The sequence below is a fragment of the Corvus brachyrhynchos genome, unplaced genomic scaffold (genome assembly GCF_000691975.1).
Source record: "Corvus brachyrhynchos isolate BGI_N302 unplaced genomic scaffold, ASM69197v1 scaffold200, whole genome shotgun sequence".
Taxonomy (NCBI): Eukaryota; Metazoa; Chordata; class Aves; order Passeriformes; family Corvidae; genus Corvus; species Corvus brachyrhynchos.
In genome coordinates this window covers 7822850-7835897 of record NW_008236184.1, presented here as the reverse complement: position 1 = coordinate 7835897, position 13048 = coordinate 7822850, and the positions used below count along the sequence as shown (strand labels likewise).

Sequence of the window (13048 nt, the reverse complement as noted above, 5' to 3'; positions counted from 1 at the left end):
GAAAATGAAGACATTATTTCTTTCAGAAAATGTAGTACAAATTTTCTTAGTTCATGCTCTCTATTTAATACTATTTTAGATACAAACCATTATTTTAATGCTTGGTCTCCTGTGTTCTTTCTGCAGATATTATAAACACTTCCTATAACTACACTGATATTTACTCTACTTATCAAGAAAGAAATAGAAATAAAGCTTCACCAGCTGCCAGGATCACTGATACAAGGCACAGAATGCCAGTGACAAATATGAGCAGTTCTGCACATTACTCAGCTCACTCCACACAGACTGGATCACACACAACAACGGGTGGAAGAACTTTTGGAAGGGATCTACTTGGTTCAACGTATCGCCCTTCAACAACTGTCACAAAGGATGAAAGAATTGTAACAGACCACAAAGAACTAAGAACATTTACTCCAGACTACAGTAGCTGGAGAAGCACTGAAATGCAGCAAAAGAAGATTCCAGAAAGAAAGAAAACAGAAATTACAACTTCATCCACAGTATCTTTTTCAAAAGAATCAGCACATGCTGAAAGATCAGACAAGGACCACAAGCCAGATGCTGAAAATACAAGAATGAAACCAGGCTTCACTAGATTTCCAGTTTATGAGCTAATTACCAATGCAAAACCATCTAAATATGAAGAAACTATAATTGAAACTCGGACCACACTAAAAGACAAAAGAGGAGGAAGCAAACCAACTGAAGAGAAGACATCTCTGCTGAACGAAAAAGATAAGCTGGAGAAACAAACAAAGGATGAGAAAAAGAAAACAGACGAGAAATCTTTTGTAGAAGAACGTGTTGATTTTGGGAGGAAGACTGAGCAGAAAAAATACATCCGTGAGGGAGTTAGCCAGAAGATAACAGCAAGTGATATTTCTACTGCAAGAACTTTGAAAAGTGAATCAACCAAAAAAGATGCAACTATGACCTCAGAATCAAGAAGCCAAGAAGTCATTGAGGTACCAATCAGTATTGAAAGGCCTGCTCCTGACAAAGGACCCCAGAGAAATAAAGAAATACGAGTACAAGGAGTTAAAACTTCCATAGGAAGAGAAACAGATGACCATGTAACTCAGTCTGCTGAAACTCGCCAATTGAAGATTTCAGAAGCAGAGTCCAGTCTGGAGGGTGAAGAGCAAATTAGGGATGGAAGCCATAAAATGGGAACTCTGCCAACTGAAAGCATAGCAGAGAATATTGTTACTGACATTCTTAAAACTTTCACGCAGTCTTCTAGTTCACAGATGTCAACAGACACCAAAGTGACCTATTTTAATAAGAAAGAACAAGAAGACGAAGGGAAAATAAAGACTGAGTTCACAGTGCAGTCCCAAGTTCAAGAAGACATAGATATTTCTGATAAAGGCGACTTAGGACATCTATCAAACCAGGATGTTAGAAAAGTGATTCGAGAGGGTGTGGAGGGAACTCCTTCCAAAGAGGAGATAGAGGATATTGTACATCATGGCCTGAAAGGAAGCGAGAGCAGAAAGAATGTGTCTGTGAATGTGGAGATTGTAGAGGAGCCACTGGATTACACCACTGATGAAAGGACTGATTTTTCAACACCTTTTCAAGTAGAAGAAGTGGAGGATTCATTCCCTGAGAGAGAGAGGCGTTACGGTGAAGAGGAACAAAACATCACCTTCACCTATGAAGATGTCAAAAAGAAGAAACCACGCCATGAGAGCTTCACTCGTGTGGAAGAAGTAACCGAGGAAGATGACTCACCTATTGAACAGAAATATTTTGTATCTGTTCCCGATGATCATCCTATTATTAATGAAAAAGATGATGACTCAGTATATGGGCAAATTCATATTGAAGAAGAATCAACTATTAAGTATTCTTGGCAAGATGAATTTTTGCAAGGCACACAAAGTAAGAGAGAGGAAGGTGTGAGCTCTCCAGAAGAAACCTATAAAGTGGTAGGGGAGGAAGCAAGTGCCCATATTTTAAAAGAGCATCCTGAAGGTGAAAGATCCCATGTTGAATCCATTATTATTGAAAAAGAAATTAAAATTCCCCATGAATTTCAGGCTTCGATAAAAGGGCTTTTATCCAAGGAAACGAAGGACCCTAAACATCAATTGAAGGAAGCTTTGGAGCAGTTGGAGGGCAGTCTCCCAGAAAGTGTGAAAGAGGAGCTCTCTGCATTAACAAAAGACAACAAAGTTGATGCTAGTAACTTGGCATTTGATATCAAAAAAGTTGATCAGAAGGAGGAGGGGGGCTTGGTGACAATAGTTGCTGAAGTCAATCTGTCCCAGACCCTTAATACTGATGAATTTGATGTAGATCAGCTTGGTGAAGTAATCACAAGCGAGAAAGAGAAGGCAACAATACAGTCCCTGAAGAAAGAGAGCTTGGATAGGAGCAATATAGAAGTAGATGTTTCTTCCCACAGTGATAAATACACTTCTTTGGCTGACCAAGAGATCTACAGCTCATCCACGATGAGGCGGAGTGGTGGCACTGGCTATCACACCACTGAAAGAGTTGTTTATGACAGTTCGGTTTCGGAAACTGCAGATTATGGAGAAGCCTCTTACTCATCACAATCTGCTGATGAGACCAAGTCCCAGAGGCATGTCAGGGTTGGCCCAGTAGAAGTCCAGAGGTTTGAGCAGGTCCTGTATGAAGGGCCTGGTTCTGAAGCACTGGAGCTCAGTGCTACAGAAGATCTTGTTCAGAAAGAGGGACTGTCAGAATTCAGCCAATCTGTGAAGCATTTTAAACTGGGCCCCAAGGAAATCCAAACCACAGAACAAGTCATTTATACAGGCCCCATTACTACAGTTGTAGAAGAGATTGATTCTGGAAATATTTCTCAGAAGGTTTCAACAGACTTCAGTAGGGCCACGAGACGTGTCACAGTAGGATCAAGACAAGTGACTGAAGAAGTCTCTTTTGAGGGGTCGGGTTTGGACTCTCTGGCACTCAATAGCTCAGATGGCCTTTCCCAGGCTGAAGGGGCTGTGGATGTCAGCAGATCAATGAGGCACTTCAGGCTGGGCCCAAAGGAGGTTCATACTGAGCATGTTATCTTTGAAGGACCCATCTCCGGTAAAGTGGAGGTCAGCAGCACGAGAGACGTCTCACAGACAGAAAGTTCAGTCAGACAAATCCAGCTGGGTCCCCAGGGCTTTATGACAGCTGAAGAGATCATCTACCAGGGGCCTGTCTCTGAGCACACAGAAATCACTGAACTGGAAGACCAGACACTTTCAGGAGGCTCAAGAGCTTTCAGGCACATTAAAGTAAGTCCTGCAGGAACTCAAGCTGAGGAAATAATCTTCACAGGACCCATTGCTGGAGTGGTTGAAGATCTTTCACAAACAGCAGAGTCATCTGAGAGCAGCAGGTCTGTGAAGCATATTAAAGTAGGCTCCAGGGAAACAGCTTACACTTTCCAAATGGATGTTTCCAATCTGGGTGGAATATCTGCAGTGAAGAGTGGAGAACAGCAAGTGGCAATGATGGTGTCCAATAAGCAAGACCCTTCCACTGGTCAGCCACAGGTCATTGTTGAAAGCGACCAGCTTGCAGGAAATGAAAATACAAGAAGTGGCTATGTTCTCTCCAGTTTTTCCCAGGATCAGGGTGAAAAGGTGGTGGAACAGTCATTTTTTGATAAAACTGTGCAGTTGCAAAGAACGGTCAACCAAAGTTCAGATACTTCTGAAGGGAAGAAAGTCGCTTTTGTCTACCTGGACCATGAGGAGGAAGATGATGAGGATAATGATAATGATGGACAGTGGTTCTGAAAGGACTCTGTGATGAAGCCTACGTAGCAATTTGTTTATACGTATTTTTTATTATCCTTTTTTTTTAAGAGAAAAAAGGGATGGGGAAACACTCAAACTATTTAGATTATTAATGGTGGACTGAGAAGTATTGAATTTAATCCTCAGCACATTTTATTTTATTGGAAATTTTATTTTTGGGAGAGATCATGCTATTAATATTTTTTCCTCAGAGTTCTGTGTCTCATATTTTCAGATTTTTCCACCCATAGAAGCAGGTATTTGCTACTGGGGAATTAAAAGGATTCTATTTTTTTTTGTTTGTTTTATAGCACATCAACTATTAAATGTGTGCTTGAATAGGACTTTTCAAACTATTTTTTTCTTAATACTGTATTGTACTTGGTTACTACAATATTACTATGCAATTCTATTTAAATCTCAAGCTACTAACCACAAATTTAACAGAATATGAAAATAATGAGTGGTAGTAGCTGATTTTCAGTTCCATTTCTGTGTACTCATATGCAATACCTAATGAATACATTATAAGAGACAGTTATTAAAGCTATAAAATTAATTATGATCCTGTAGGATCAAAGTAATCATAGCAAGAATTGACAAAAGTGATATTATTTGTATAGCTTGAATGCAGTGCAAAAAAGAAAGAGGTAATACTGAGGGAGGAATTTCTCACAGTATTCCAGGTGAGAAATAGTGAATATTATGGTTAGACAGTAGTATATTTAATATCTCTAAAAAGAAAACAAATTTAAAAAGTAGACTGGATAGTGTTCCCACTGAGGTAAGGAGAACTCCACTGATTCAGTGGCTGTGCACATTAGTAACCTCAACTTACTTTGGAGTTTATGGGTTACCTGATACTAGGTATTGCTAAAGGTAAGTGTGAAGTGTCAAACATGATTACATAGTGCCTAATTTCCTAACATAGTGAAATTAGCTGATACGTGTCCTGTTAGAAGGAAACTTTTACAAATGACTTTGCTGACACTTAATGATCATTGTGTGTCAGCTCATTCCCAGATAATCCTTTGTTTACAAACAAGGTGTCCTTTTCAGTCACTCCCCCTGCAAACCCAACCTGAGATTTGAATTTTTTTTTTCTTCCTTTTTTTTTCCTCTGAATGTAACACATGCCTCAGGCAAAAATTGCCTTGTACTTAAATCGTTTGCAAATAAGCTAATTTCAATTGGATTGCACATTGGTTGAATGAAGGACAGAATTTCACTTTATAATTCAGTGACTTTGTAAGTTCAGCTTGGAAGCCAGCACAGCACCACTGGCTGGACTGACCCAGGCAGTGCTGGCAGAAGCAAAAATAGCAGCCAAAATATTGTCACTGGGGTAAGAAATACCATACTGGACACGTATGGAAGTAACAAACAGAGGTGAGAAGCTGCTGTTTCTGCACACACACACACACACACACACACACAAACACACACTCACTCGCTCACTGTGTCCCACCTTTGCAGAGCAGGCACACACCTGGCTCCGGGTGGCTGAGCAGCACCAGCCCGGCAGGTGCTGACTCCCACATTTTTTCCTGTGGTTATGTAAGCCTAGTTTTGTGTGTGCTGATCCATATTAGAATCCAGTTAGACTATCTTAGTCTGGCATGACTAGTCACTTTTCAGATTCCTTACTATTAACAGAAGTAGATTTCTCAAAGCTGACTGCTGCTTTATACTATGAATGTAAATGCAAAGCTGAGGAGAAGCTCCGTGCTGACTGACATATCCTGCTCTTTCAGATATGGGACAGTTTAATCCTTGTGTGCCTTAGTTACTAAGTTTGAAACTATACAAAGCTATTAATGTTCCAGAGATTAACTCATGAGGTTTGTCTGCACTGCAGAATTTTCTGAATGTTTTCCTCATTTTGTCTGGAATCATTTTTTGAAATTGGAAGTTCTGCCAACAGCTGGAAAATGAATAGGAAACTGAGTTGTGTAAAAGCAGTAAAGGCATGTGATCTAAGCTTATTTATACTGTTCACTGTGTAATAGATAACATTTTTTTCAAAATTATACCTATATGCTCCGAAAAGATCTTGAGCTTCCATTTATAAATAGGATGTTAATTGTTGTAATACTTCTTATCCTATACTTTTGTTTCCTTAGTTGACTGTATGATTTTAAGGTGGCAACATCTCTGTGTTTAATAATCATGTATAAGCCAGAATTTTCCAGCTAGATGCCTTACTGTCAGTAATCAGATTCTGTACTTCAAGTATCAAATAACTGCATGAAGGAAGAAGTCAGGTCTGTAGTAAGCAACAGAGGCAAAAAATGAGTGTAAGTTTTCTTGAAATTTTATTCAAGACTTACCATTCTCTGTAAAACAGATACAAGAATATCTGCAGAAAATGTATTTAACAACCAAGAAAAAGCTACTTACAATGTCAAGCCCATTTATTGATACCTTGTGGAATCTTTGACAGAGGTGCTCCTTAGGAACAGTGATGCCAAAACTGTTCCGTTTATCCTCACCTGCTCAGATGATTATAATGTTAGATGAGGGAGTAAACCAGTGAGGAGCAAATAATTCATAAAATGCAGGTGCCCTTAGCGCCAAAGGATTAAAAAAAAAAAATTGAAAATCAGTATTGTTTCTACTGAGGCAATAACAGCTCTTTAGAAATTCCTTTGCACATCATTGTCAGATGCAGTAGGTTATGCCCAGATACATTTCTGTTTTGATTGTCTGGAGGAAAAATTTGTTCAGTGTACTCTATTTCTATTTAAGAGCAGGATTTTAATCAATTATTTGGAAGCTGGGTTATTGTAGAGAACTGGAAATGTGCATTAGCATGACGTTAAAAAGATTTTAACATTTCAGGCACAGTTCCTTTGCATGAAGAAAGGCTGTGAAAACAAAGTTGCCTGACATATACAGGTTTAAGTTTTAAAAAGGTTTTAATATAAGCACCCCATTTTCCACTTAGTTCTCACTAACCTGAGACATTTAGACATAATGATAACTTTTGGATAATTCTACCTTCAGACAACAAAGTGTATTTAGGTGGACAGTCACATCCTGCAGGCCCTGTGGCTGCATGTGCAGAATTGAGGCTGTAGGTACATGAATTACTAATGAGAGCAAACATAACCTGCTCCCTGGTATACTAACTCACCCTAGGTGATCACTTTCTGCATAAGAATTATATCCTGTGGCTGAGCAGATTGGTGACACACCCTCAGTCAGCGTGCACTTCGGAAGCTTACTCGTATTACGCTTTTCATTAAATAGAAATAAAAACTTTACCGCTGAGTTTGGATTAAACAAAATGCTTTTCAAATATAATTAGTATTTTGGGGGGTAAAAACTATGCATTTCTATGCTGATATAGATCAGAAGTGGGGCACTGTTTTTCACATGTGTAAACCACTGGTCTAGGAAGCAAATAGAGCATAGAACATAAAGAAAGATGTGTGAGATAGCGAGAGCTCTGTGCTGGCTCATGTTTGTGAACAGCAGGTGTTTCAAAAGACGGTAAGAATGTTGAACCTGGGTTTGTTGATGTCAGCTGTGTGAAACTTCAGGCAGCTTGTGTTCTGGTCATCTGCAATGAAACTGCGTTTTTGTGGTGGTCTAAGCTTTGTGATTTTACACTTTTTCACTCTTGAGTATTAAACAATGAAAATCAACACAGATGTTTCTCTTTCTTCCTGTCTGGTGATTTTAAGGCTGCATTGTCTAAGAGAAAGGACTTAAAGTCTGTAAATACCTTGCTCTCAGGCTGAGTTAATTTTGGTTCAGAGAATGAACCTAATTTTTCTTCCAGCAAGGATTCACCTCTTACAGGTTGATAATAGAAATTATGACAGAACATGGCATATTCCTTATTGCAACCGCACCCAGCACGTGTGGACCAGCAGTGGTTCAGGAGCGCCACGAGTAGTAGGAGAGGCAGAGTATAAAGCAACACAGAAGGTGGAATTCCCTGAGTTGTCAGCATCATAGTTGTCCTTGGATCGTGGCAGTTGACCCAGGTAAGTCTCAACTTTCACCCTTTTCTAGCAAAGAAAACTATTTTACACACATTTAAGCCTTTAATGGAAAAAGAATGTTGTGTGTATATATATACACACATACATATATTTAAATGGTACCTCTCAATGTAAAGTTCGTTTTTCTCTTTAACCACACCCTTGATTTGTAATGGTAATATCATACTTATAACACAGTTTTCTCTTAATTAAAGAAATGGGCCAGAATGAGTTTTTTATGTGAAAGAGTGAGACTTCCTGAAGAGATCCTCTGTTTTTATTACACTGAGAAAAATGCACACAGTTCTCCATACCTTGCAAAACAGGGAAGAAAGTATCTGAAACTACTGTCTAAATCACAGCATAATCTGAAGATGGTTAAGTGATCAGCAAAATAGTTTCCACTGAAAATGGCCTCGGTCAGAAAAAATATGTTTTCAGGCTCTATTAAGTGAAGCAGTATTGTTAAAACTCTCAGTGGTGAAGATCTGATTTCTCTGAAAATTGAAGTGTTTCTCTGTTGTAAAACAAGACTGCAGTTTCCTGGTTTTGACACACTTGTCAGTTGTGATAACTTTTTAAAGATGCACTTGAAAATACAGGGATGTGTCAATATTAAATTCTAAAAAGGAGAGTTTTAAAATTAAATGGCAATAAAAGGTGTTTGTTAGTACAAATATTTTCAAAGGTAAAACTTTTTTTTCTGATGTATCTCTGCAATCAACAAAACAACAAGCAACCTGCCTAATGAACAAAGAAAAGTTTTTCTTCAGCTAGGAAAAACTCTGGTTTTTGAAAGATGTTATCTCCAGCTATTGGTACACAAACCACTGGTACTGGTTTTGATTTCCATTTCCAAATTACAATGTGAAGTTGGTGTGGCAGGAATTTACTGCTGGAATCAAACCTGCTGGTTAAACTACAGATTGTTTTTCCAGGTGAGAAAGTTAAGAGATGCTGAACCCTAATACTAGGTAGAATTTGCTTCATGTTTTATAAACCTGATAGGAAAAGCAATACACTGTAACCAAAATGCTTCTGACATGCTGAAATTTCTGTTTTCTTTATATTTGTCATGATGTGATTTGGGTCAATAGTCAGAAGGAGACTCATGGTGGGTTGATGTTTCAGTGTATTGGTCTGTCTTATTTCACTTTTGCTTTGTCAGCCTTTTTGTGGCACTGCGAAACAGGCAGGGAGGTACAGGCTGTTGATTATTACCAGCTCAAGGTTGTTTGCCACTTTAGTTTTGCAGAGTGTGCCTGTAAGAGACCCAGCTATTTAATACAACTTTTTAAAAAGACAACTTCTCTTCATAATTGGAAACTGTTGCTTTAGATTTGTTGAATTTTCTCTTAATTTTGGCTTTACTTTCACTTAGTGCCATTGCTTCATCCTGTGAAAACACAGAGATGCTCTATGATCACCTCTGCCACTATTTGATGTAATTAACCAAGAAAATCAGTGATGGCAATGGTGGCACATAACCAAATCTCTTCAGGCAGTGGCTGCTAAATCGGTGACACATCTGACATTTAGTGGAGGAAAAAGCCTGGGGAGTGAGTGAGCAATCTGAGCTGCTGCCTGGGGAACTTTCCAACGGTTTGACTCATCTGTCTTTTCTGTCAGGCATTTGTGTGACTCCTATGCCTAAATATCTCAGAGAAGTGCAAAGGAATAGAGATTCTAACAGGATGCAAGAAGATGCTCAGCCAAGAAGGGATCTAATTAAAACCTCGCTCTGAATATGTCAGCGGTTTCTTGAGTTGCTGTCAGTCCTTTTTTTTTTGTTGCAGGTGCCAAATGAGATTTGGCAGTGAAGGTAATACAATGTACAATCTTTGATACAGATTTCTTAGACTCTCACTGGAGTAAACTGATGGAGAAAATTCAAATATATCTGTTTTCCACTGGTATATACATATGAAAAATAGTGTTACCCTGAGTAATACAGTTAGCCCTGTAATTGTAAAGTCATGCCTTGACATCAGTCTTTGCTAAACATCTGTATCTTTGAAGAGGGGAAGGGTTAAAGTTTGGAATTCCTATAACCTAAGAACTGCCAACATTATAAAGATGCTTTAATGCTAGGTAAGCTGCACCTTTGCAGAATTTATTTATTCCATTAGCTCCCATCTCATTGCATGGTAAATAATTTGGTAGATTGGATAGCTGGCAATCTATTCTGTCCTTGTGTGAGAGAATAATTACATATAATGTACAGAATTAGCAGTATTTTTTCTGTATTATGGCTATTAAGTCATTTTTCTGAAGCCTTAATAGAAATAATTCTAACTTTATACAGATTATTAGAAAATTTGTATACCAGGAGGGGGAAAAATAAAAACTTGAGAAGGAGGGATAGGAAGACTTTGCCACATTTTTGTGCCACTCTCCAGACTGAGCCCTGGGGACCCATGGCAGCATTTCAGAGCAGGTTCTTTGAGCTGGGCACTGACTGAAGCTGCTCTCTGCTAAAGCCCCAGGGTGAGCTTCTGGTTTGCTTTTTACACTGAAGAGCCAGAGTGTTTGGCGTGCTCACACCAACATCTGGAAAAACTTCCATTGAAATGGTTTCCAAAGAGCTCTGCTGGAAACTACCCCAGCAGCTGCTGATACAAAGCAGAATGGGCTGTTACAGCAGCCACAAAAGCAGCCCATGCTGGGAGACCAACCTCGCTTTTTTTGAGTTCTGGATTGGGCAACTTTTGGGGCATGGACTCGGCTCTGCAAGTTCTGTCTCTCTGTTAGATGTTGCTTCTCAGCATCAGATGAGTTATTGCACAATTCTCATTGAAAAATCTTTCTCTAAAAGTTGGTCAGTTTAATAAATCTTTTCCAGTTAGACCAGTAACAGCACATTATTGTGTAGAATAGTAGAATGTTCCTGCAGAAGGAAAAGATCAGCTGCTGAGCAATGTAAAGGGGGAAAAAAATCAAATTATTACAATGTTCCGTATTCTTTTAAAAAATGAAGTGAGCCATAACATCTTAGACTGCTGTAGATGCTTCTGTTTTGAAGATAAAGACTGCGCTTCCTTAAAATGCATCAAGCTACTTCAATATTTGTAACAAGTGATTGCTACTTTGCATACTGAATTTAACAAAGAGGGAAGGACTAGCAGGGTAATTGCTTTGTTTTAAAGAAAGAAAATAACCAAAATATAAAACATTATGTTAATTCCTTAAAACAATGTAACACCACCCAGGTTTTCTGTAATAACTAACTAACTGTCTTGCACTGTGGTTCAACTAAGATGAAATAGCATGGCAGTAAGTTAAACTTGTGTTATAAAATCTACATTGGAGATCTGCTGTTCATATTTTGTGACCGCAAATATGGCTTTGCTTACTTGTAGCTGAAAATAGATTCACCTCATCTGAGGCACGGGAATTCACTTTAAGTGTACATTAATGCTAAAGGGGAAAAAAAGGCAGTAAAACTGTGCTAGCATTCCTGGGTGGATCTAGTTCCCTGTCAGAACAAAGCCATAAGGTTCTGTGATAAATGTATTAGTTTTCTCTTTTCTGGAAATTTAGACAGGACATGCTTGTTATTACAATCAATCCACTGAGTTGCTAAGTTTAAGTACAATGTTACATGTAAAGCAGTTGCTGGCCATCCAGTCAATATATTGATGACTCACTGATCCCTCCTATCCTGACACAAATAGCTTTCTGCTTGGGGAAAAAGGCAAAGCATGTTTTTGAGCAATTGTTTTAATAGGGTGTGACTAGTAAAGAATGGCTCATACTTGAGCCCTGGTCTCACGCCATTAAAATAAGTAAGTGTGACATTAACTTTTTTCAGGAGATGATCAAATACATCATCACAGAACCCAGCAACTCCCTTTTAGGACTTGAATAAGATTGCAGAGATTATTTTTGGAAGGCAAGCAGAGGCATCTCCTCTTCTTTTGTCTCGAAACAGAGCAAATATTTTGTGATATCACAAATAAAACACTTGCTGCTGGCAAGAGGGCAGGGGAGGAACCTCCCATTATCAGTGCTGTGACCCACCAGCCAAATTCACAAAATCATGATGAGTTGGAAGGGAAATTCCCAGGAGCGCAGGAGACTCTGGCAGATGGGCCCTGTCAGCTAAGGAGATTGCCCTCAGTGATCTGCCAACAGCTCTCCTGCATCAAGGACACCTGAAGGGGACAAACGCAGCTCCTTGAGCTTCTGCAGGTCAGTCACGAGGTCAGTATGAGCTCAGAGTGACACAGGGAATGGTTAAATTTCTGTTCAAGCCAGAGAGCTGGCTGGGAGTCGTGCATCCCAGTGGATGGACACCTTCCCTGCTGCCCTGGCAGGAATCTGCTGGCCCAGTCCTGTGCACCAATGTTCTGACTGGTGTCTGCTGGTGGCTACCATGCCATGAGTCATGGCAGTGTCCCTCTGGGAGAGGAGCAGCTGCCTCTCACCACAGCAGAGCCTTCCCAAGTGGTGATGGAATAGGAAATAAGTTACACACAGGTTAATATCAGATGGCAGAGCTGAAAAGCATAACTTTTTCCAAGAGTTACGGCCTGCAGATGCCAGCATTGGATCCTTCAGCAGAGTCAGCAGCAGCTACAAATATGGGATTTATCTTCACCGCCTGCTTTTGCACTTCCCTGGTTCTGTGGATGACTCGGATGAGCCAAGTTCCTGTTACTGAGATGAAGGACCCGGCTCATTACAGAGGCAGCCAGAGTAAGATGTGCCAGGGTATAAAATGCCTATCTGAAAAGCATCTTTATAGCACTGCCAGCTCTCCAGCTAATGGTTGTACCTGCTTGGGTTTCATGTGTAATCTATTTGTGTGCCCTCCCAGCCACTCCCTCGCTCCCCAGTGTCCCTCTGTCTTGGGTGCTTCTGGGCTGAGATCCCTGTATGGAGCTGGGCTAATTCCCTTCTTTCAGCAGGTGACTGAGAGAAACAGTGGCTGAAACACTTCACTGGTGGTCAGAGAAGAGAGGAAAGAATGCCAACTCTTACTTGAGCTATTTAGCTTCAATTTTTGTTATGAAAGAAACGGAAAATAAATCCTACTCATTATAAAGTCTAAATCATCCCTGCATGTGACCTAATCCTAAATGATCTAAGTTAAGGCAGGACATGAGTACCTAAACCAGATGTGCAGGACAACATCAGGTGTTGTCATCTCAATTTCTTCATTTTAACACAGAGTAGCCATTAAAAAAACCCAAACAATCAAAACAAAACCAAACAAAAAACCCACAAAACCCCCCATAAGTTTGCTTTCTGGGATTTAACTTGGATAGGTAATAG

General features: G+C 39.6%; 1 protein-coding gene across 1 annotated transcript in view; it reads left to right on the top strand.

Annotated features, from left to right (window-relative positions):
• SYNM (synemin) overlaps positions 1 to 7433 on the top strand; it is a 37488-nt gene extending 30055 nt beyond the window's left edge. The window contains exon 6 of the mRNA XM_008638682.2: positions 127 to 7433. Within this exon, the coding sequence (XP_008636904.1) occupies positions 127 to 3779 (3653 nt within the window). The 3' untranslated portion in view covers positions 3780 to 7433. The remainder of the gene's footprint in view (positions 1 to 126) is intronic.
• Positions 7434 to 13048: the final 5615 nt, after the last annotated feature.